Below are 24,058 nucleotides of genomic sequence, written 5' to 3'. Positions count from 1 at the left end.
GGAAAGAGCAAGTGAAAACTGCTACCCCGCCACTACTGGAGGCCGCATTTTCTAGGATGACCGGATGAGGGTACAGGTGAAGAAAGAAAGAACTGGCGATTTCTGATGGCTAGGACCCTGAAAAGCCAGAGGTGGCAACCAGGGCACCCACTGCAGAATGTCAGCTGAGGAGTTTTGTGGCTAGGGCAGGACTTAGCAAGAAGACTTGGCGCCCAGAGTAGAGCAAGGATCACAAAGCAGCAGTCTGGAACTGGAGAGACCAGAGAGACATAAACATGGTCTGTGAGAAGAGGTGGGGGGTCCCTCGTGTGCCCAGGCACTTCCATGCCACCACCAACCTTGGCTTGGGTCAGATGTCCTAGGACATTGTTTATTAAACGCTGGAACTGTTTCTTTGTCATTATTCTAAGCAATGCGGAATCACTCATCATTTTAGTCTCACAATCGATGTGGTTTATATATTCACCCACCCATTTTATAGATGAGGAAACAGAGTTGAAGAAATTCATTCAGTGGCTTAGAATTACATAGTAAGTGCTAGAAACGAATTCAAATGTGGCTCTTGAACAGGCTTTGAAAGCTCAAGGGCATGGGGGGGGAGGGGAGGAAGCGAGGTGGAAGGACCACCCTGCCTCAGAGTGACAGGGAGAGAGGAGACAGCTGCCCTGGGCTGGGTGGAGCAGCCATCTGCTGCCCTGCAGCCTGGCTTCCCTTTCGTGTCCAGGGACTGTTTTGGTCTCAGTGATGCTTGGGAGGTTGGGGTACCAGCTGTTGCCTAAAGCTAAAAGCAGAGGGGAAGTGTTAGGGGCCAAGGGAGTTTTCAAGGCTGGATTCCAAGCCAGCAGCCCACATTTAGAGGGACGGGAGGCTGGAAGGTCTGAATTAGGAAGACTCATCTCTGCCTGTGTGTCTCCTACAACCCCAGACCTAGAAACCAGTCAAATACACAGAACCTTAAGTGGGGTCAGAAGAGTGAGACCCGCTCCGGCCAATCCCCTGTCAGCTCTTAGTGGTCGGTATCACCACCTTCACAGGTGCTTGGATGGGCCCTGGACAGGATCCCACCTTTGGGCCAAGCTAAATGGAAATCTCCATGTAGCCCATAACCGGTTTAATCAAACCAGCAGCAGCAGAAGTCAGGCTGTAGGGTCTGTTTTCTGATGCCAGAAAACCTGGGTTGGAGACCCACAGTCCCTTTGTGAGTCTGTGGCTTTTGGTTTTTCTTGGCTTCATAGAATAACAAAGTAGAGAAGATCACATGCGTTCCTGCTAGGACTATGCTGCGTACAATTAATGGGAAATTTTAATAGGGGTAATGTTTCCCATAGGAGCCCCGCTGAACATCCAGTGGTGGCCTGCTCTCTGTCCCTCAGAGACATCTCCCCACTACTTTGGCTCTGAGTGCCGTCGCACCCTGGCCTTTTCCTGCTTTGCATTGACACACCAGCAGTTTATCTCTTCATCTTTGTCTGTTTAGAGTTGTCTGAGATCTTCCTGAGGCTTAGGGAACATCACCCATTTTTCTTTACCCTGAGACCTTTTAGTGTCCAGAACTGGGTCTGGTACTTAGTAGGTATCCTATTAAAATATGAAGATAACCTTCTATACTCTCTGTAATAAAATTTTTTTTAAAAAAAAGAAAGGAAAAATAAATAATCATTCAGTGAAACCCAGACATTGCGACAAACACCTGTAATTCCAGCACTTGAGGTGAAGGGTAGGGGCTAAGGCAAGAGAATTGTGAGTCCAAACCTAGTCTGGGGTTCATAGTGAGTACCAGACCAGCCTGAGTTAGGTAGCAAGACCTTGTATCAAAAAGGGAAAGAACAACAACTATAAAAACCCTCCAGGAAGTCGGACAAGTTAATGAACAAGCAAGGGGTGGACTCGGGGACACACGTGACCTTTTTCTCCCCAGTGTATAAAGGCGAGCTATTCAGACAGAGGTAATGGCCTCTGAACTTCTTGGCATAGTCTTAGCGGCTCTACGATGTTTACATTGTTACTAGTTGTTACTTACTAACTAGCAACTTTGGGGGTAGAAACTGAGCCACCAGGAAATGCTGCCTCAAGGCCATGTTTTAGGAAGTAGCAACACTGGCATTCAGGAGCCCTATGTAGAGTTTGAGTGACTAGACCAGTTGAAACCACACAAAGGAAGGGCTTGAAGGAAGACCTGAAGCATGGGTCAGGTAGAGGGTTAACTTACCCATCAAGGATACTGTAGAGGGAGTTCTGTCTGACCTGGAGATTTATACTGCTGTGCTCTGAGGATGGCACTTGAGTTTAGATATCATGAGTGGAACCAAGGGACAAGGGGACTGTGTTTCAGAGGTAGCTGAGTGGGGCTGGAGACAGCTTGGGCGGATTCTATAGTGGGGCTGAGTCTGGCTGGTGTGCAGGGAGGTGGACCACCCACAGCAGGTCAGAACCAGACAGGCCCTTCGAGATCTCATCCACTTCCCTAAGCCTCTCTTCACAGATGGAGACACAGGGGCCCAGAGAGACAACCTAAGTTAGCCAGTGGCCATGGCAAATCTGGAGCCTTGCCCTAGCTCCTGGAGCCATGATGGTCTCTCTGAGCTATGTGGGAAATTGCTCCTAGGAATCATCTTTGTCACATTTCCTTACTTGGCCTCAGGATGCTGCTGGATGAGGGCTCCACCCTGCCTACTGCATCCTCTGCTTGGGCAGTTCCTGAGAGTTTCTAAATACTTGCACGTGTGCACACTGTGCATGGGATAATCGATACTACAGTGTTCATAGAAGCAAGTATTGAGCATGACCCAAATGATGCCGATCGTGAATCTGGCTAAATTAGCCGTGGGACTGGTGACAATGGAGTGGCCTGGAGCAGTGAACGAGCTGTCCTGACAAGGAGAAATCCTCTTGAAGGAGAAACGAGGACAGAAGAGAGCTGAATCTATGTGAGGGTGGGAAATAACAACTTTTGATTTTATATGCTTATGTATGCATGAAGAACCCCTGGGGCTGGTGAGATGGCTCAGGGGCTAAAGTGCCACCAACAAGCCTGAGGACCCGAGTTCAGTTTCCAGGATCCACAGGGAGGGAGAAGGGAAACGACTCCTCCAAGTTGTCCTCTGACCTCCACATGAGCCACGGCGCGTGCCCCCTCCTCCCACATGCGCACAAAATAAATAAATAAAACTGTAATAAAATTTTGTTTAAAAAAACAAAACTTTGGAGTTACATAATAAAGATTGCTTTAAGAGGCCGCTGGGAATTGGAGATAAGGATGGAAGGGGAAAAGCATTATTTTTCTCTGTATATATGTTTTGCAGTCACATGAATGCATTTGCTTGTTAATAAAATAAAATTACATTGGGGACAGCTGCTATGTAAGTCTGGCCGGATGTTATATCACAGGAATAAGCTGTCAGTGTGGTCAGATTGTCTAATTATTCAAGAGAAGGCAGAAACTTCAATTTTACTGTAAAATTCCCTGAATTTTAGACATCAGCGCCAGGTTTCTCCAAACACTTCTCTGATTGGTAATTAAGCCAGTGGGGCAGATGTGGCCTGATCTTCGGCCTCAGCCCCAGTGACTCCTGCCCCTGGCCCGGAGCCATCAGTACTCCGGGTTTTCCTTCTTCTGTGGGCAGCTGTAGACTGAAAAGTGACTCCTTCTGCCTCTCTTGACACCCTTCAATCCCTGCCCCTCGGGGCTGTGACACTGAGGGCTTTTAACTCAAGATCTAGTAGGCAGAGAGAGGCTGTGAACTCTCAGATAATTCCCTCCTCTGGGACCCTGTCGGCATGGAGGCCCAATTGCCTCCTGCTGTCCACCCATCTGTCCCTTGGAAGTGGGGACAGGAGCGAGGCTGGCAGCAAGGGGATGGAAAGGGCTTCCCATCAACGCTTACACCACAGGGCTCTGGTCAGTCGTGTGAGGATCAGATCCAAGAGAGGAAACCTGAGAGCCTGTCAGAACAGAAAAGTCAGCCACACACGCTCGCTCAGTGAGTGTTGCGGTAACTCGCCAGATTCCAAATGCTGAGGCCACCAAATCCCAAGCCCAGAACAACCTTTAAGGGCCATCTCGTTCAGCTCCCTTTGATAGACAGGGAGACAGACTGCTCCCAGCTCCACTCCCCACCTCAAGACCTTGTTACCCTTTTCCTGGCTGGCTAGATGACCCAGCCTCTTCCCTGGGCTCTCTGTAGACCCTGTCTCTTCCTGAGGTCAAATCTCTACCCTCAGCTAGAGAAAGCTCTTAACAGGGTAATGTGATCGGGCCTCATGTTCACTGAATGCCTTCCAACTCTTTCCTACCTCGCTTCGGCTCAGCCCTGCAAACATCTCTGTCCTACCCATCTCTCCTCTCCATCATCAGCTTCACCTCTTACCACCTTCCTCTCACCCACCCTGTTCCAGCTGCACAGGGTACTTGCTCTTCCTTTTATGTCATTTAAATTATTTTTGTGTTTGGTGTTGAAATTTGAACCCAGGGCCTTGTGCATGCTAGGTGGGTTACGTACCCCTGAGCCGCCCGGCAGTCTTCCTGGTTCGTAACAAGCCAATCTTCTCCCTTTTCTGGACTTTTGCTCCTGCTCTTCTCCAAGGTTACAAGCCTTTGCCTTTTCTCTAAGATGTGGCCTGTGCGGGGGGCTTCCCTGTCCTCAGCCATAGCCTCCCCGGTGCTGGGATGATAGGTGAAGACCACCAGGCCTGGCTTCCAGGAGCATTTTGCTGCTCACCATATTCAGGACACTGGTCCCTCCTCCTGCCTTTTTTTTTTTTTTTTTTTTTTTTTTCCATCCTTTGTGTCGCTACCTGACTGTGATACACATGCAGTTGTTTCTGGGACAGAGTGGAAGGCCTGCGTGCCTGGGTTACTCCCCATTGAGGCCTCAAGACAGCAGGCTCAGCTGCAGCAGGAAAGGGCAGAGGCCTGCAACTATGGCGACAGCCAGTTCCTCGGATTAACAATCCTAAACGTCTTGTTCTTCTCTGTAGGATCTGAGAGTCACTCAAATAAACACAATGTCTTCATTCATTCATTGACTTCTCAATACATCCTCAGGATCAAAAACTGAATGATACCAAGGGGGCATACTGGGAACACTTTCTCCTGTCCTGTCCCACAGCCACCAACTCCCTCCCAGAGGTGACTGATGGAACAAGAGTGTTTCATTTGTTTTGTTTTTGACAGGTTCCCATTGGTCCAGGCTAGCCTCAGACTCACTATGTAGCCTAAGATGACCTTGAACTTGTCATCCTCCTGCTCCTGGAGATTGAACCCAGGGTTTCGTGCATGCTAGGCAAACACTCTGTCAACGGAACTCCAGCCATCCCACCTTACCCCTTTTGAGACAGAGTCTCACTAAGCAACCCTGGCTGGCCTGAAACTTGCTCTGTAGACCAGACTGGCCTTGAACTCACTGAGATCCTCCTGCCTCTGTCTCCTAAGGGTTGGGATTAAAGGTTAGCGCATTGCCTCTTCAAATGTTCATCTACCTTCCTCCATACCCACCCACACCATTTCAAAACAACCAGACACTGACCTGTATCCAGTCCCATGTCTGGCCTTTCCCCTGCATGACAGGATTTTCAGAATCTGATCTGTTCCAGTGCATGGAGAGTGCATCATTCTCTGTCATAGTATCAAGCATTCCACAGCGACAGACATCCTGTAACGTACTTCACCAATCCCTTAAATGCTGGGCTCTTGAGTGGCCTCCAGCCTGTGACAATATGCCAGAAACTTGATGGCTACACCATTTTAGATACCTATTAGAGTACGTTTCTAGTTATAGTCTGTTGATTGAATGATATGAATGCTTCTGATTTTGATAGATGCTCTCCTTGGGGACTGCTCCAGTCTATCCTCTAGACAACAGCATTAAAGAGCTTGCTTGTAAAAGCCTCTTAAAGGGCGGTCTTCCTGTAGCACTGCAGCAGGGAGCCTGAAAGAATGGACCCTGGTGGGTAGAGAGTTCTCCAGGAGACCCCATGCTGAGAAAGACTGGGCTGAAACCTGGTATTAGAGCTGAGAAATCCCATGCTGAGAAATCCCATGCGGTTGGCTCCCAGCTAAACCTCCAGGTGGAGTTCCTGGCTTTTGTTTGATCAATTTGGCTTTGTCTGAAACACAGTCTCACTTTGTAATCTAAACCGCCTCAAATTCTTGAGTGATCCTCCTGCCTCAGCCTCTCAAATGCCGGGGTTGGAGGTGTGAGCCACCCTGCTGCCTTTGCTTCGTCTTTCTTTATTATTACCATTTTATTTTACTTTATTATTTTCTTCTACATGTGTGGGTGTTTTGTCTGCATGCATGTCAGTATACCGTGTGGGTGACTGATGCCTGAGGAGGCCAGAAGAAGACATCAGATACTCTAGATTTGGAGTTCCAGATGGTTGTGAGCCACCATATAGGTGCTGGGAATCGAACCCAGGCCCTCTGGAAGAGCAGCCAGTGCTCTTAACCACTGAGCCACCTCTCCAGCCCCACTGCTTATCTTTCGGTGACGTTGTAACACGACTACGGGAAAGCAGGCTAGAACTAGTTTTCTCTCTGTGGCTCTTGTCAAACAAACTAAATAAACTCTTCCTTCATCAGTTTTGTTTTGTTTTGTTTTTTTGAAATGGGGTCTCACTATGTAGCCCTAGCTGGCTTAGAACTCACTATGTAGGCCAGGCTAGCCTCGAACTCATTCGGAGTCTCCCACCTCTGCCTCCCAGGCACCAGGATCACAGACAGGTGTGCGCCACTGTACCCACTTCCTTCGTCAGTTTTTGTTTCCCAGTTTTCCTTCGATACGGTGACTGGGAATGGACCGTGGACCTCGGGTTTTGGGTAGCGCCTTAGAATGCTTGCAGGTGGGTAATCACGCCACTGTGCTAGGTCTCGGCTTCTGCTTCAATTGCAAGGACACCCTACTTCACATGGTTGTGAGGCTCTAAGGGCCCGGTGAAGGTAAGTGCTCGGCGGGGTTCCCAACACACAGTAGGTGCTCTCTGATTCCTCATCTGCTTGGTGTACACATTACACTCCCATCAGGGACTTGTCTGTCTTGGCTAGTGATATAGCATAGGCCCCGCTTAACAGTAAGTATTCAATAATACACACAGCGGGTGTGTCCACTTGGTAAGTCCTCTCGGTCCACCAGGCCCTTCATCATGGCCTAGCCCGTTACCCCATTCTCTCCAGCCACATTAGCCTTGTCCAAGTTCCCTCCTGCCATAGTGACTTGCTCTTTACTGTTTTCTCTTGCTGAAACACTTCCATTACCCCATCCCTATCCATAACTTCTTTTATGAGTGTGTTAGTTCAGAAACATAGGCGGACACTGTGTGAGTTTCCATAATATTAGAATTTATTGATCAACAATAAATTAACGAGCTTTGTTGATATCTTTGACTGCCATTTACCAGGTCATCCCAGTTTTCCTTGCTATCTGGCAATCATAAATAATCATGTGTGTGTGTGTGTGTGTGTGTGTGTGTGTGTGTGTGAGAGAGAGAGAGAGAGAGAGAGAGAGAGAGAGAGAGAGAGAGAGAGAGAGAGAGAAGGTTTCTCTGTGTAGCCCTGACTGTCCTGGACCTTGCTCTGTAGACCAAGCTGGCCTTAGACTTACAGAGATCCACCTGTCTCTGTTTCCCAAGTGCTGGGATTAAAGGCATGTGCCACCACCACCTGGTGCATAAATTCTTTTGTTCCAATCTTAATTACTAATATTAATTCTCAGATCACATATTACACTTCATGCAGGTGTTACAGGATGACTATAATGGGGTTAAAGGGATGCACAGTTCACAGAGATCTCCCTGGAGACAAAGGCAGAGAGCAGATATTATTGTAGGTGACTAGACAAGACAGCAGAGCATCTGGGTGGGACACTGACAGAGGCATGCGGAACTCCAGCACACTTGAGAAGAAGCACAGGGCCAGTCTGGATAGTTGGAATTTCAGATATTGGGCAGTTGTATAGATAGAAAGATGGGAGGTCAATTCCAGTGGAATCAAGCTACGGAGACCACTGAATTGAACTGAAACCTGGGGACAGCTGGGAGTCTCTGCATGGTACACACACACACACACACACACACACACACACACACACACCATACACCAGGTGACAGGTGGGTGGGATGGTGAGCAGTCACCCCCCCACCCAGTGTTAAGTGTCCTTTTCTCCACAGGGTTCAGGGAGAGTGCTACATCCTTCATTCTTCTGGTATATTCAGTAAGCCCTCAGGCTTGGTTTTTCTGATATGGTTTTGATACACCCACGTGCCCATATGTTCTCAGTCTACTTTGTAAGTTTATAGGTGACATTTTTTTCTTTGGAGGAGTACGTTGTCACTTTCTGCCTGACAGCTGGTGCCTCTGGCTGGTGCTACACAGTGGTGGGGTCCGTGCCCCATGGCTGGTTCTTTATAGCAGTGGGGTCTGTGCCCCATGGCTGGTTCTTTATAGCAGTGGGGTCTGTGCCCCATGGCTGGTTCTTTATAGTCATGGGGTACGTGCCTCATGTCTAGTGCTACACGGTGGTGGGGTCCATGCCTCATGGCTGGTGCTTCACAGTGGTGGGGTCCATGCCTAATGGCTGGTGCTACACAGCGGTGATGTTTATGTAAATAACGAAGATGCAGAGTCATCCTTCCCTGTATACTTGCAAGTGCAGCCAAATGCTACTTGTAAAATGGAGTCTCCCAGGGCAAGGCACAGCTTGAACCCATTCACATGGCTTAGAGCATCACACAGCTCCATCTCCACATTTTTCCTTTGCTTAGTTTATTTCTAGTTATCCTTAGATCTCAGCTTAAATGTCACTTTCTCAAGAAGCCTTCCTCCATCCCTAGATTTAATTTAGGACCCTCCACACAATCTCACGGGACTGTGAGATTTTTGTCTGAGCATTATCACAATTAGGAAATGGTACATGAATAAATGTCAAACACATGATGCTCATGGCTGAAAGCCTATACAACCAAGGACTGGGCTTGTCCTTATACCACTGGGTCCCTGGGGGCCTAGCACAGTGTCAATACTCACAGCCATTGTCCCAAATGCCAACACTCATTTCACAGAGGGTCAATCCACACATTCCTACCCAAGAGTGAGGACATTCTGACCCCTCCATTCCATTATCACTCCTTAATTTACCTGTAAGAGTAAAAGGGTGGAGGAGAAAAGGGAAGAGAAGAGGGAGAGAAAAATAACAGGATCCTGGGGCTGAGGATGTAGCTCAGCTTATTTTTAGAGCACTTCTCTAGCATGCAAAAGCCTTGGGCTCAATCCCCAGCACTCTGTAAAACTAGGCATGCCTGCAATCCCAGTACTCTGGTGGTGAAGGCAAGATCAGAAGTTCAAGGTTATCCTCAGGCTATATATCAAGTTTGAGGCCAGCTTGGGCTACATGAGACCCTATCCCAAAACAAAACAACAAATTGGGTCCTTAACTTCCCCCAAGATTCTTAGGTTGTGGTCATGCTCAGTCATTCAACAGACTTTTCTGGAGCTCATTCTGAGGCCCTTGACCCCTGAGAGGAAGTCCCTGGAATCCATGTCTTATACAGCTTCTGTCCTGGTGAGAATACCACATACATGAGAGAAAAAAAGGTCTAGTCAAAAACAGGGAGCATGGGTGAGGCCAGAAGTGAGACCCAAACCTGCTGAGAGTTGATCTGGGGAGTCAGGATCATGTGTCCTCAAGGAAACAGTGAACACCACTGAATAAGGAAAGCAAAGGGCATGCCAGAAAGGGCAGTGGGGGGCACCTTTGAGGACCTGGACCTGAGAAGAGCGGAGGAAAGACAAGGACAAGGGAACCCACATTGAGGAATGTCTTAATCACTGTTCCATTGCTGTGAAGAGTCACCATGACTGAGGCGACTCTTACAAAAGAAAGCTTACAGTTTCAGAGGTTTAGTCCATTAGCATCATGGCAGGGAGCATGGCAGCATGCAGGCTGGCATGGTGCAGGAAAGGAGCTGAGAGTCCTACATCCTGATCCACGACCATCAGAAAGAGAAACTGGGCCTAGCATGAGCCTTTGAGACCTCAAGGCCACTCCTAGTGACACACTCCCTCCAACCAGGCCACACTTCCTAATCCTTCTAATCCTTTCAAAGAGTTCCATTCTCCAGTGACTAAACATTCAAATACATGAGCCTATGGGGGCCATTCTTATTCAAGGGACCGTTGTACCAGCTTTTCCTATCATCCACCACAGAAAGCAGTTTAGATGCCTGCCTGCAAGAGATCGATAAATAAAATACTTACAGCCATCGCCAAGGGCAAGCCACAGAAGATGGACATATGTGGACTGGTGAGGTGGTTCAGAGGGTGAAGGTGTTTACTGCACAAGCCTGAAGAAGACCTGAGTTCCACCCCCAGAACCCACGTAAAGGTGGATCTGAGCTGGACTCCCTGATACAGACCTACGATCTCAACTCAGCAATGTTACCTAAGAAGCTAAGAGAGGAGGATCCTAAGCGCAAGGCCTATTCAGGTTGTTAAGTGAGTTCAAGGCTAGCCTGAGCTACTTAGTTAGACCTAATCTCAAAGTAAAAAGTAAAAAGCTATAGCTCAGTGGTAGAGCGCTTATTCAGCATGCAACTTTCAGTCCTGGGGGGAAAGCAGGGCAGCTCTAATCATAGAATTTCACATGAGAACATTTAGGATTGAGGTTGTATAAAGATTTGCTCCTAGAGGCCTGCAATATCCTGGACTTTTGGGGGTCATTTAAGATGTTTCAAGTCAAGCCACAGAGCCATCTGTTGCCTGGTGAAAATCTAGGCATGGGGAATTGGAGACATGCCCCCACCTGGTGTCCCCATCTGGCTGCACGACCTCAGGAGGATCCTGTCCCCTTTCCTGACCTTAATGTCCTCATCTGCCCAATGGGAATCATATTTCTGCTTTATCCAGGGATGTGGGAGGATGAAGCAAGGGCACAGGAGAATCCCATGAATGAGGGAGATTGTGCTCTGGGTCATGGGAGGAGAGGATGGATGCCTCCCTCCCACCTTCCAAGCTCACAAAGGAAGTAGAGGGAGGAGCTGGGGACCACCCAGGCCAGCACACAGCCCACACTCAGAACAAGAGCAGGGGTGTGGGCACCTGGACCATGGACCAGAGCCATGGACCAGAGCTGGTGAGGCAGCCACCCAAGCTGTCTGGAGCGCGGGGACACGGATAAGTGCTTTGCTCTACTCTCCACCCCCAGTGCAGCTGCGGTTGCAGCTGCAGCTGGTCACCTCCTCGAGGGCTAGGCATCACCCTCCCGCCCACAACAACACCCCCACCCCAGCACAGATGAATGAGTGCGGCACCCTCTCCGCCTGTCATCCCACCTGAGTCAGAGGGTCTCGCCCAGACAGAACCCATCACACCCATCCTTGCTCAGAACCTTCCACAGTCTCTCTTCCATCATTCCCTCCATCAGGAGAGCCTGGTGGGCGGTGCCTCTTCCTGTCCCCACCCCAAGGTCTCAGCACAGGGTTAGGAGCCTAGCCTTGTGAAGAAGCTGCCTTGGTTACAATTCTGGTTCATCATCTTATTCCTTCATCAGGAACATTGCTGAGCACTTACTCTGGGCCGTACACTGTTCAGGGACATATCAGTGTGCAAATGGGATGGATTCGTGGCCTCACAGTCTCCTTTGTGGCTCAGGGATATTGACAGGTGGCACCCTAAGTTAAATACACAGCATACAGGACAAATGAGCAGAGGAAGCTCCCCAGGAGTTCTGGGAAGAGTGGTCCCCCCACTTCTTTGTAGCCCAGACTGACCTTGGACTCTTTGTGATCCACCTGCCTCAGCCTCTGGAGTACTGGGATTATGTGTACCATCTTAAAAAAATAAAAACTTTCTTAACTTCTCTGTTACAGTGGTAGATTCGTCATCTAGGGTAGCTAGGGAGTGAGGTGAGAGTCGTGGAGGGTTTCAAAGCACTAAGGAGCCAGGGAGGCAGACATAGAAGTCAGTACAGTGCGGCTGTGATCTCAGCCAGAGGCACAGATGGTGGCTTCATCTGCCTGGTGCTTAGGGGACCCCATCTGTAAGTTAGACGTGGAAGCATTGACCCCCACCCTTCACCTCATCCAAAAAGACAGGCCTCCAAGTCCCAATCTGATGGCTATGGCTAGAAACGAAGGTTTATCCTCTGAGAGGTTGCAGTAGCCCGAGGGCCATGCTTCCCAGGGAAAGTCGTGGGTGCCATCTCTGAATGCACAGAAATGGCAGGAAGGACTCCAGGGGAGGGACAGAGCACTCTTGCTATTGGCTTCCGTCCCCAAACACCAAGACCCAAGAGCCGTACCCCTAAACTGATGTGGTTAGAGTTGTGGACAGACCCAAGTAAGACCAGATAGAATTTTTTAGATTAAGAAGGAACAAAATAAGGCTGAGTGGTGGTGGCCCACATCTTTGATGCCAGCATTCAGGAGGCAGGAGCCAGCAAATCTGAGTTTTAGGCTAGTCTGGTCTACAGAGAAAGCTCCAGGACAGCCGGGGCTACACAGAGAAACCCTGTTTCAACAACAACAACAACAAACAGAAGGGGGGAAAAAGGAGGAGGAGGAGGAGGAACAAAGGTCCTCCGCCTAGAGCTTAAATTGCCTCTGCAATATATTAGCCATGTGGGCACCTAGCCTGGACTTAACCTGCTGGCCTCCCGGGCTGGCTGTACCACATTCATTGACTGAGCATGACGGCACCGTGCACATTCTTGGTCCAGAGATACAGCAATGAACTCGACAGCCAAGGTCCTGTTGGGCAAACCTGGCCGTCATCTCAAAGGGAATAATACAGTTTATTCTGAGGCGCCAATATGAGAACCCATAGTCCCAAACACAGACTCAGTTTATCTCAGATGACTGCTCCACCATGGACAGAAGTTACATGAGTTATTTTGTTGCTTGTTTGTTTGTTTGTTTGTTTCTGAGGCAGGGTCTCACAATGGCTGCCTGGTTGGCCTGGAAAACTCTATGTAAAGCAGGATGGCCTTGAACTCACAGAGATGCCTCTGCCTCCCAAGTGCTGAAATTAACGGCATGAGCCGCCAGGGCCAGCCCAGGTTACATGAGGTCTTATTAGTCTCAGAACAAAATAAAGGCAAAATTCAAACCATTTATTAAATACGTTGGTGGGAACTGCAGTTACGTGAAGTACAACAGAATGAGGTTTCGGTAAGGAGAATAAAGACGGCGCAAGGTAATTCATCTCTGAATCTACAACATTCCAACTCTCCACAACCACAAAGGTTGACTCCGTCAACCAGCCTCACCGAGGCTTTCAGATGGGTGTGACTTCTGTCTGGTAACTTCCATCCACAGTCTCCATTTCAAGAAGCTCAGAAAGGGAGCTGTCTAGAGAGAGGAAAAAATATGATGTGGTAAGTCCAGAGGTGGGGACACAGAGCAAGCTAAAGGGACCCTCGGGAGGTGGAGACGTGGCATGGCTGTACAGGAGCAAAGGGCCGGGAGGAAGTTAAACCAGGCTAACGGCAAGTGTGTGCACATGTCCCGAGAATCCTTCCATTGACCACGACTCCCTTACTGCCCGCTGGTCCAGTGACCCTTCACTCTCTGGATGGATGCAGCAGCCCCACGTGAGGAGCATCATTGGCAACCCCACGGAGGAGTAAAACCATTGGGGATACCATCCCTCATTCCTCCCTCCTCTTCCCAGGGCTTCCTTCCTGCAGGCCTCACCTGGTAGTTGCCACTGACCTTGCTTCAGTGAGCAGAGGCAAGTGCCAGGGAGTGCCAGGGAGTGCCAGCGCAGCAGGGAGTGTGCCTGATGCCAGTGAGAGCCTGTGGATCAGGCAATGACACTCTTCTCTCCAGCCATATATATCCAGCGCCTCCTTTGCCTCTCTGGCCTCATCGCCTACCTTTCTTCCTCACCCCTCTGTTCCACTTGCATTAAAGCCTCGCCATCCACCGTTGCCAAATGCTCACCCCAGGGTCTCGGCACTTGCTGTGGCCTCTGCCTGAAGTACTGTCTCACCTCACCCGATAGCCACATGGCTCACTCCCTCACCTCGCCTACACTTCTGTTCCAAGGCCACCTCCGCAGAGAAGCCCTCCCTGACTGCTTTATCCCAAACAGCTCCTGCACCACCCCCTCTCCACTTGGCATTGCTGGGCACCTGACAACACCTACCTGCACTTGAGACAGGATACATTTGCTCGTTTCCCTGTTCACTGTCCACTTCCTGCCCCAATCTGAAGGCGGGCACACCTGGCTTTGCTCATGGTAGACTCATCCATGGATCTCCGAGCCTGGGAAATTGCTACATTTTTATGAAAGGAATAGAATAGTTAGGAAATATCAGAGATGTCCCAGAGTCCACAGCCTGTTCGTCTTGACTCTTGGAGATGATTGTGACCTCCTCTCCAATGTCCGGTGACCAGAGGTGGCCTCTCAGGGATGGTCAGAGCCAAGAAACTGTTAACATGGGGCCTACCCTAATCCACTCCATGCAGGCCCACCTGGCAGGGGTCAGAGGTGTCGGCCTGTCCAGCCATCTTTGGCCCCGAGGTGGAGAGACCCAGGGCTAGGGTCCAGGCCCCAGGGATTCCTGGAAAGACTCATTTCTCCTTTGGCAAATATCCCCACTTCCCTCACAGGGCTTGTGCCTGCATTTCTGAACCAGAAGGTGTTTACACAAAACATCCTGGGTTTGGCGACAAATTCACCCTCCATGAGGAATCCTTAATGAAGCTTCTCCTTCCCCACACCAGGCAGCTGCGCAGTAAACTGGCTCAGTCTCTGGGAACTGAAGGCAGCCCAAAGCCAGACAAAGAGGAGGTGCTTCTGGGCCTCAGGTGCCACAATTTGAGAATGTCCAAAGACAGTTGTGCGGTCGAGACCAGAGCGGTGCCCCCACCCCGCAATCTCTGTCTGACCTGCCCTTCCCCCAGCCTCAGCCTGCAGCTATAAAACTAAAAGGTAATGATCCTGTCTATACAAAAGTGGCCATGAAATTTAAGGGAGGCAGAGCATGAAAGGCCTAAGTTGCCGGGAGTCAATAAGGGAGACCAAAAAAATGACCATCAGAGCTAGGCCTTAGGGCTGGGGAGGGGGCTCAGTGAGTAAGAGTGTTCACTCTGAAAGAATGAGGATCTGGGTTCGAATCCCAAGCGCCTACATAAAAATCCAAACACGGTTGGGTGGGACTGTTGCCTCAGCATTGGGTAGATATAGAGAGCTCACTAGCCCCAAAGAGAGCTTCTGGTTCAATGAGAGGCCCTATTTCAAGACAGGAAGGTGGAGAATGACAGGGAGACACCCGATACCCTACACTGGCCTCTGCATTTGTCTGCATATGCACAGGTACCCCCACGATTACATGCATGCACCTCACACACACAACGCCTACACCCACACAAAGTAAAATGAGATGGGATGCAGCTCAGTGGTAGAGCTGAGCGTGTGAGAGGCACTGGATTGATTCTTGTTACACACACAGAAAAGCAAAATTGCTTCAGTGAGGCAAAAACTCCCAGGCCTCACCTCTGAACCCTGAGCTTTGCAACCCCTACAATAAGAGGTTGGGTGACCCTCAGGTTCCACTGAGCAGCCATCCCCCACCTCCTGTGGGAAGTCTTGAATACTAATTTACTCTTCAGCTCTTACTGACACTTCACTGCTCACCCTGGACAGTTTCCAGCTCCTTCTGTGTGGGGCTCGGCTTGCTATTGTGGACATTGGATTCAACAAACGCAGCGGCCAGATGAAATTTTAAATGATTACTGTTTCCTTTCCATCTTTCGAAGAGAGAGAGTGAGGGGGATTTCTATCACCCGTTATTTATAAACTGGAAGCTGAAAGTGTCACCAGTTCAATGCAAATCTCTGCCACACTAAACATTAAACAGGACTTAGGATTTCTGTGTCTCCAAAGCCCTTATCTCTAGAATAATTAATATGCAATTATTTTGTCATCAGTGTTCGTTGTTTCCCACTAGGGTGACGTTCCTAGAATCGGGATGCTTTATTCGTTGCTGCATTCTTGACACTCAACCTGGCATACAGTGGATGCTCAAGAACCCTTTGAAGGGAGGGAGAGCCAAGAGGCAGCGCACTGGGCTGCTCGCTCAGAGACTGAAGGGGGCGCTCCTGCCCCGCTCCCAAAGCTAGACCCGCCCCTCCGGCACTCCGCTGGTGCGCATGCGCCGCCCCTGTAAGGTCCATGTTCTTTTCACTGCGCAGGCGTGCCGGAAGTCCACAGCGCGGCGCGTGCGCGGAGGAAGCCGGAGCGGCGTTGAGGCAGTGTGAAAAGCGGTATCAAGCGCTGCGCGTCGCCATGCTGTCCCCCGAAGCGGAGCGGGTGCTGCGGTACCTGGTCGAAGTGGAGGAACTGGCCGAGGCTGTGCTGTCGGACAAGCGGCAGGTGAGAGACGCGGCGGCGGCGGCTAGCTCCGTGCGCAAGCGCGCGGCGTCCCGGAGCGAGCGCCTCCTCTGCGCCGGGCAGTCGCTTTCCTTCCGCCCTGACCCTGCCGCTCCCCCAGATCCTTACCCTCTGCATGCGGCTTCCCCGACACCGGTTTCCAAACGCAACCCAGACCCCCCTCGTGAGTCAGGTTGCTGAGACCCGAGCGGCATTTGGTTGGGCAGTAGGATGACGAGGAGGGGGCGGGGGAGGTTGGAGGGCCTCGTAGACCCGAGAGAGGAGCTTGGCTCCGGATCTGTGAGTGAATCTGTGAAGTTCCTGCTGGGGATGTTATCAGTGGATTTTGATTGATTGGTTGATCTAAACTTCAGAGGGTCTCATGTATCTTGGGGCTGGCCTAGAACTCACTACGTAGTCTGGGATATCCTTGAACAGTTCGTGGTCCGCCTTCGTCAGCCTCCTGAGTTCTGGGATTATAGGCATTAGGTTTTAAAAGAGTTTTCTCTGGCTGCTTCCTTGCGTGCAAAGAACCATTTAGATCATTGGTTCTCAACCTTCCTAATGCTGCGATCCTTTAATACAGTTCCTCATGTTGTGGTGACCCCAACCATAAAATTATTTTCATTGCTCCTTCAAAACTGTAATTTTGCTGCTGTTATGAATTGTAAATATCTGTGTTTTCCGGTGGTCTTAGGTGACCCTGTGAAAGGATCAAGACCCACAGGTTGAGAACCACTTATTTAGTTATCCAGATGATCTGGATTTGGACCAGATGGTAGTGATGGGGTGAGAAATATACTGTGAAAATCGTCTCCAAAAGCTGTCATAATTACTCCTTGTGGTCTATAGTGAGGAGGTTTGATGGTTCACAAGCAGCAGGATTCCTGTGTACTCCAGCCCCAGAGTCACCTCCTGAGTAGCTGTCATGGTGGTGTCCTACTATACTGTTCCAGTCCAGGGTGACTGAATGTGTAGTGAGACTGTCAGAATTACCTACAATAGCCTGTCAATAATCCCTGTCTAGAGGAGACACTCACCTCCCTGATGGCCCTGGTACATGCTCGAGTTTGAATGGATGCTACAAATGATTCTTAATTGGTAAATGTTTTCCTACCGCCTGCTCGGGAGGAAGGGGGCTCCTGTACAAGCGGAGGAGCTGGCAGCTGAGCGGGTGAAGTCACAGTCACACTTGAGTCCGTCCACGTTAGGCAGGACATTGGAGTTAGCCAGGAATGATGCTTTCAGGTGGGGCAGCAGACAGCTGAGTTCTCTCTGCCTCTGTTTTCAGATTGTGGACCTGGACACCAAGAGGAATCAGAACCGAGAGGGCCTGAGGGCCCTACAGAAGGACCTGAGCAACTCTGGTAAGTTGTGACATCCTCACTGAAGCCCTGGAAACTGGTTCAGTTCTCTTCTGAAGGCCTTTTTTGTCCCTGGTAGAGACCAGGCAGGAGGCTGGGACTGTGACTCAGCCCCACAGGAAACTAAAACAGCTTGCGGAGAAGAGAGGGCCAACGCTGCAGGTCAGACATATGCTGTGACTCAGGGTTTTAGCTGCTCACTTCAGTGGCAGGCCATTAGCTCATCACTCACGGATGGCAGATACTGAGTGCTCACAGCACATAAGAGCACTAGCAGTCTGCTCTTATATTCCACACAAGAAAAAGCAGCGTAAACATAACTGAAAATTGTGAGGAAGCTAACGCTGAAGTTGGCCGTGAGTGGGTGTTGAGACTGCCTAGGAGGGAGGAGGTGGGGCTCTTTAGATGAGGCCAGGTGGCTCTGGCAGTGTGCGCAAGCAGGGGACAACATGAAGCACTTCTGGAAAGATGGGCAGCATTCAGGCCATAATGAAGGGCGCCGACGTGCATTCCACTGGCTGCTTATCTCACCAGAGTAGAACCCAGAGTTGTCCTGCAGGACTCCATGACCCAGCCTCATGGAGCTCCACCGTGGCAGCGCCCACTCTCCCACTGGTTGACTCACTGGTCTCTTGGTTGTCCTGGCATCAAAGGACTGCCGAGTCCGGCTGTTGCCGTTCCTCCGCCTGCCTCTGTCTGCCCAGGTATCTAAGGGAGATGTCCTCCCTTTCCTCAGTTCTCTGCCTGAATGTCACATCTCCAAAGAGAGCTCATACTTCTCCTCTCATGCTTCCCATCACCCTTAAACAGCTTTATTTTTTTATAGTAGTTCTTAGCAGTATGTGGAGAAACAGCTTGTTTATTCCCCGCCTTTGGCTTTGACATGAGTTCCACAAGGGCAGGAACTGTCTTGTTGGGCTATGTTCTTAGCATCCAAACAGTGCCTGGCAGATAGTCAGTGCTTCAAAAAGAAGATACAAAACATGTTGAAGAAATAAATGTCTGTTTGCTATTTCAGAAGATGTGATGGTTTGCTTTGGGAACATGTTCATCAAAATGCCTCACCCTAAGACGAAGGAAATGATCCAGAAAGGTAAGGTGCCCTGGGGATGGTCCCCATCAGTCATAGTCCGGCACTAAGAGTCACGCTTTGGCAGTTGGAGAGACAACTGTGCTGGAGAGTTGATGTGGTTTTGGTTCCTGCTCTGCCACAGTGGGTCAGTTCCTCACTGTAAGTGGTGAGGAACATACATACACAGCACAGTTGTGAAGTTGAGATAAACAGTATGTCTAGCATTGCTCTTGTTTACTAGTGAGAAGTCAGTTGGGTTACAAAAACTTGACAAATTGAGCTTGAAATACCATTCTGTTTTCCTCACTAAAAAGTTGTCCAAAGAAAGGAAAGAAAACCAACAACATTTTTTTCTCCCTAGAGTGCTGTGGAGATGGCTCAGCAGGTAAATGTGCCCGATGATGACCTGAGTTCAATCCTCAAGACCCACATAGCAGAAAGAGGAACCAACTCAAGTTGACCTCTGTGCTCCAGCCACACACAATTGTCATACAAAATAAAGTCAACAACAAAAGCAGTTTCCCAGATGCTCAATAGTGGCCTCATAGTGTAGTCCCTTGGTCATTGAGTATCGCTGTAGTATTGCAGGCTTTATATCTGTATAACAGGCTGGGGAAAGGTGAAGGGCTTTTTTCATATACGTTGTTTTCTGTTTGGAAATAAGGTCACTGTGCCAAAACCTTACTGGTCAAGGCCATCATAGCTGTAAAGGGGCCTAGATAAGTGAGCTTTTGCATGAGCCTGTGTATGTATGTGTTGCACTGGGTATGTGCATGCAAAGGTCAGAACAGGATGTCTTCCTTTATCATTTTCCACCTTATTGCCTTGAAGTGGGGTCTCCCAACCTCTTTGGCTAGGTTGGTTGGCCAGCAAGTTCTCTGAATCTGTTTGTCTCTGTCCTTTAGTGCTGGGGTTACAGGCATGTTCAGCCATGCCAGGCTCTTTTTGGGAAGGGAGGGATGAAACAGGGTTTCTTTGTGTAACAATCCTGGCTGTCCTAGACCTTGCTTTGTAGACCAGGTTAGCCTTGAACTCACAGAGACCCACCTGTCTCTGCCTCCCAAGTGCTGGGATTAAAGGTGTGCACCACCACCGCCCAGCTCATGCCTGGTTTTTTTAACATGGGTGCTGCAGACTCAAACTCAGTCCTCGCACTTGTAGAGCAAGTACTCACTGACTGAGCCATCTCCCCAGCTCCTGAGTGAGCTTTTATTTTTCATGTCCCCTGCAGTTGAGAATGTGCCAAAAGTGGATGTGTGGCGGGGGCCTAGCCCAGTGGTAGAGCATTTTCCTAGTCTGTGTAGAGCTCTGGGTTTCATCCCCAACACTGCTAGAAAATGTAGTGTAGGAGGAGCAAGCCTCTATGGTCTGCCCAGCCTGGCATACTGCTCTGGTCTCCAAAACCATGAACTGCTAGAATCTCTTTGGAGAAGCTCTGTAAAGACAAGGCTGCTGCTGGGTCCTTGCCTGGGAGAAAGACAGGGTCCACTTGTTTTCTCTTTCGTGTCCTTGAAAAACATGTGGATCCAAAGGACCAGCAAGGTTGCCTCAGGTCCTGAAGACAGGATGTCTTTATACTTTCTGGAACTAGACCAAGCCTGGAAATTTCAGCTATTCTATTAAAACAGTGTGGTTAAAATGAAGGGTTGGGCTGGAGAGATGGCTCACGTTAAGAGTACTGGCTGCTCTTCCAGAGGACCCAGGTTCAGTTTCAGTCATTTACATAGTAGCTCACAACTGGTGTGACTTCAATTCCAGGGGATCCAACACTCTCTAGGCATGCCATGGTGCAGACATACATGCAGGCAAACACCCACACACATAATAATAGTAATACATTTTTAAAGTTATTTTTAAAAAAATTTAGGGTTACTGTGCATGGGTAATGAGCCAAAGACTATGCAGCTGAAAACTCAGGGGTCCTGATGACCCTCAAATGTTATCTGATCTCTGTGGGGGTTCTAGGAAGTCATCAGACTTCCCCCAAATCAATATAGGCTGAACAAGTTCACAGGACACTTTCCTATTTATAGTGAGAGATAAGACCATTACCAAGGCTGTGGAGCATGGCTAGTCAGGGCTTTTCCTCATCGGGAAGTGAGACTAGGCAGTGAACTCATTGAGTAGGATGTCCCTCCCAGCAGTTGATTGATCCAGCTTTGATAGGTTCCTGTGTACCATTTGTCAGGTGCACATTATGGTGATGGTAGGCTGGTCCTTCCTGTCCACCATGGCTGACCATATCCAGGTTATGCTGGAGCAGTAGGCTCTCCCATTGGCTACTTAGGTCATATTTTCACAGGACCTTGATGGAACTTGGATTTGTAAAGTTTCTTGGCTCTCCACCAATCAATACCCAGCATGCTTTGAGTAAGTATGCGTGGCAGGCCATGTTCTGGGCCAGCTCAGGGCCTTGAGCAGGTAGTGTCCCTTTTCAGCTGATCTTTGGGGTCAACTTTCCTTCCTGTGTGCTACTGGCCTTGACTCTCAAAGGTGTTAGGTGGAGACTGGGGTCCCTCTCTGTAATATAACCTTGTCCTGCCTGCTACAATTTTTTCAGATCAGGAGCACCTGGATAAAGAAATAGAAAGACTCCGGAATCAACTTAAAGTGAAAGTTAACCGCCTCTTTGAAGCCCAAGGTATTGCCTGGCAGGGCTGGAAGCTGGGAGGGGAGGAAGCCATTGAAAGAATGTTAGAGAGCAGGTGTGGAAAGCAGTGGGAAATGAGCAGTGGAGCTTAGTCTTGTCTCAGCTCCTTTTCCAGGCACCAAGAGCTGCTGGGGTGATTTTGCATGGTGTGGGTACCAGGGTAGCGAGGACAGGAGAAACTCAGAAGGCTTCAGTCAGAGGGCAGAGCTTAAATTTGGGTAAACTTCTGTACATCAGATCACAGGTCTGATCAGAGCCTGCAGGTCTGTGTGCAGCAGTCATGGCTTGGCCAGCTCTTGGCCAGGAGCGGTGTTGACTTGTGTCAGCCTGTGCACTGCAGAATCAGGCCCAGCCCTGCACCTCTCAGGCCGAGTTGGCAGTGTTAGTGCAGTGTTAGCTACTTTCCTGGGCCTGGCTCCAGAGTCAGCAGTCGGTTGGGCAGCAGGGGGCCCAATTTGATCATGACTATCTTCTCCTTGCAGGAAAGCCGGAGCTGAAGGGTTTTAACCTGAACCCCCTCAACCAGGATGAGCTTAAAGCCCTCAAGGTCATTTTGAAAGGATGAGACCCAAACAGCAGGATGGGGGACCTCTACTAGGCCCCTCCAGCCTTGACCTGCAAGGACAGGATTGCCTCTTTAAGGGACAGGCATCAAGAATGTGGCTTCTGCACAAAACCTTTTTCTGTAGTGCTTGGCTGCTTTGTGACAAGAGAGAACCCTTAGCCTGTTGTGTGTGCTTGGCCTGGCTGCCAGAGCTCGGTGGACACAAGACCTATTGACAGCCCCTGACGGCCATCTGTAGGTGTGTGGGGGTGTGAGATGGCTGCAGCCGGCACTTCTCAACACTAGCCTGCTGTGTGGATGGGCCCGGCCAGGGGTGGAGGGAGAGGCCGGACTGGGAGCTTCGTTCCAGTTTTCTGCATGGGGAGGCATTTTCTGGCAATATGTGTGACAGTTGGAATAAGGAGGAGACAGACATTCACTTCATTGTGAAGCAGACAGACCCTGAGTGCCCCACACCAGCTGCAGGGTAGGCACGTTTCCCCGGTGCCCCTCCTGTCCGTTTTCCTGCTGGCTTTCCATAGCGGTGCTGTCAATCACCCTCTGTGGTTGCTGTGGAGATGGGAGGCCTTACAGACTGCTGGCCCAGGGCAGGCAGGCAGTGTCCTTCCTAATGTGACTCACCATGGAGCATCCTCACGACCTGACAGCAGGGCTTGGCTAGCTGGCCTCACTGCATAGTGGGAATGTGCTGTGAGAGCAGAACTGGCCTCTTCCCTGAGGCTCAATAAACATGAACAAACACAGCTCTGAGTTGTTGCCTCCCTCAGTTCCTCACCAGGGCCCAGCCCTTTAGTGCTGCTTAAGAAGCAAGGTGACTCCTGCCTTAAAATGCATGACATCGAGAGTCAACAGAGGCCACTGTCTGCTCCTCTCGCTGCGTTTTGGTCCATAGTTACATCAGATCCTAAGTTCCTTCCAAGATGAAAAACGGGTGGAGAGGTGGCTCTGGGGTTAGGAGCACTTGCCTTTCTTGCAGAAGACCAAGTTTAAGTTTTTAGCTCCACATGGTGGCTCATAACCATCCATAACTCCAGTTCTAGGGGATCTGATACCTTCTAACTTCCATAGGTACGTGTGCACATATGTACATAAAAGCAAAACACTCAAATACCAGTCTTTAAAAATTAACTGGTCAGATATGGTGGTATATGCCTTTAACCCCAGCACTCAGGAGGCAGATGCTTCTCTGAGTTCCAAGACAGCCAGAGCTATGCAGAGAGACCCTGTCTCAAAAAACAATCAAAGGAACTAAGAATTAGAACTAAGCCAAATACTTTAAATATAGCTGATGCCTTCAGGGAATATTTAAAAATGTGTTGATCAAGAAAAACACCTAATGTATGGCAGATTTGGCCCATGCCTGCAGTTTTGGTTTTTGGGTTTTATAGACATGCCTGTGATATACCCAGACCAAGGTGCATGTCTTCACTGGGGTCTAGTTAGAAGACCACAGCTTCAGAGAGGGAGGCGCTGGCTTAGCCCAGGCTGAGGGAGGTTCTTGAACCGTGAAGTGGGCCAAGCAAAGCAGGGGCTGAACAGTGTGTGATCTACTGACTGTAGATGCTGTGTGGTCCCCTCAGGACAAACTGCGGGGCCGAAGGGAGGATATTACTGTCTTCCCACCTTTTCATGAGATTCCAACCGAATGAATAAAATACAAACTTGGCAGAATTCACTTTGATGGCAGGCACCTGGTAAATCTGCCTGGCACACAGCTTCTCCCCTGAAATATTGCTTCTGCATCCTGGAAGTGAGAACCTAGAGTCCATGCCCTGGGTTGTGTGTGTGGGAAACTCCTGAGCTCTGGAAACAGAAGGTCCAGGGTGGCTCAGCTCCCAGCCCATGGCCAGTTGGTCCATGTCTTGCTTTGCTGATATTTCTTTCCCATACTTTTATTCAGGCTTACTTTAGGCATTCAGGACTGTATTTGTAGGCAAAAACACTGCCCAGAGGTAGGTAGAACTGCCTGGCCCCACTGGAAACCCATTCTCCATGGAGGAGTTGCCTCCAGCTCAGGCTTACAGCCACCTCCTAGACCAGG

General features: G+C 49.7%; 1 protein-coding gene across 1 annotated transcript; it reads left to right on the top strand.

Annotated features, from left to right (window-relative positions):
• The first annotated feature begins 16,191 nt into the window (after positions 1-16,191).
• Pdrg1 (p53 and DNA damage regulated 1) lies at positions 16,192-22,760 on the top strand. The gene is made up of 5 exons (XM_028887477.2): positions 16,192-16,369; positions 17,658-17,733; positions 18,749-18,823; positions 21,363-21,443; positions 21,935-22,760. The coding sequence occupies exons 1-5, from the start codon at positions 16,283-16,285 to the stop codon at positions 22,015-22,017; spliced, it is 402 nt and encodes a 133-aa protein (XP_028743310.1). The 5' UTR covers positions 16,192-16,282; the 3' UTR covers positions 22,018-22,760.
• The last annotated feature ends 1,298 nt before the right edge of the window (positions 22,761-24,058 follow it).

This window comes from Peromyscus leucopus, chromosome 4 (assembly GCF_004664715.2).
Source record: "Peromyscus leucopus breed LL Stock chromosome 4, UCI_PerLeu_2.1, whole genome shotgun sequence".
In the NCBI taxonomy this organism is placed as follows: domain Eukaryota; kingdom Metazoa; phylum Chordata; class Mammalia; order Rodentia; family Cricetidae; genus Peromyscus; species Peromyscus leucopus.
The sequence above is the reverse complement of the archived record's forward strand: the minus strand, read 5'-3'. Positions and strand labels throughout refer to the sequence as shown.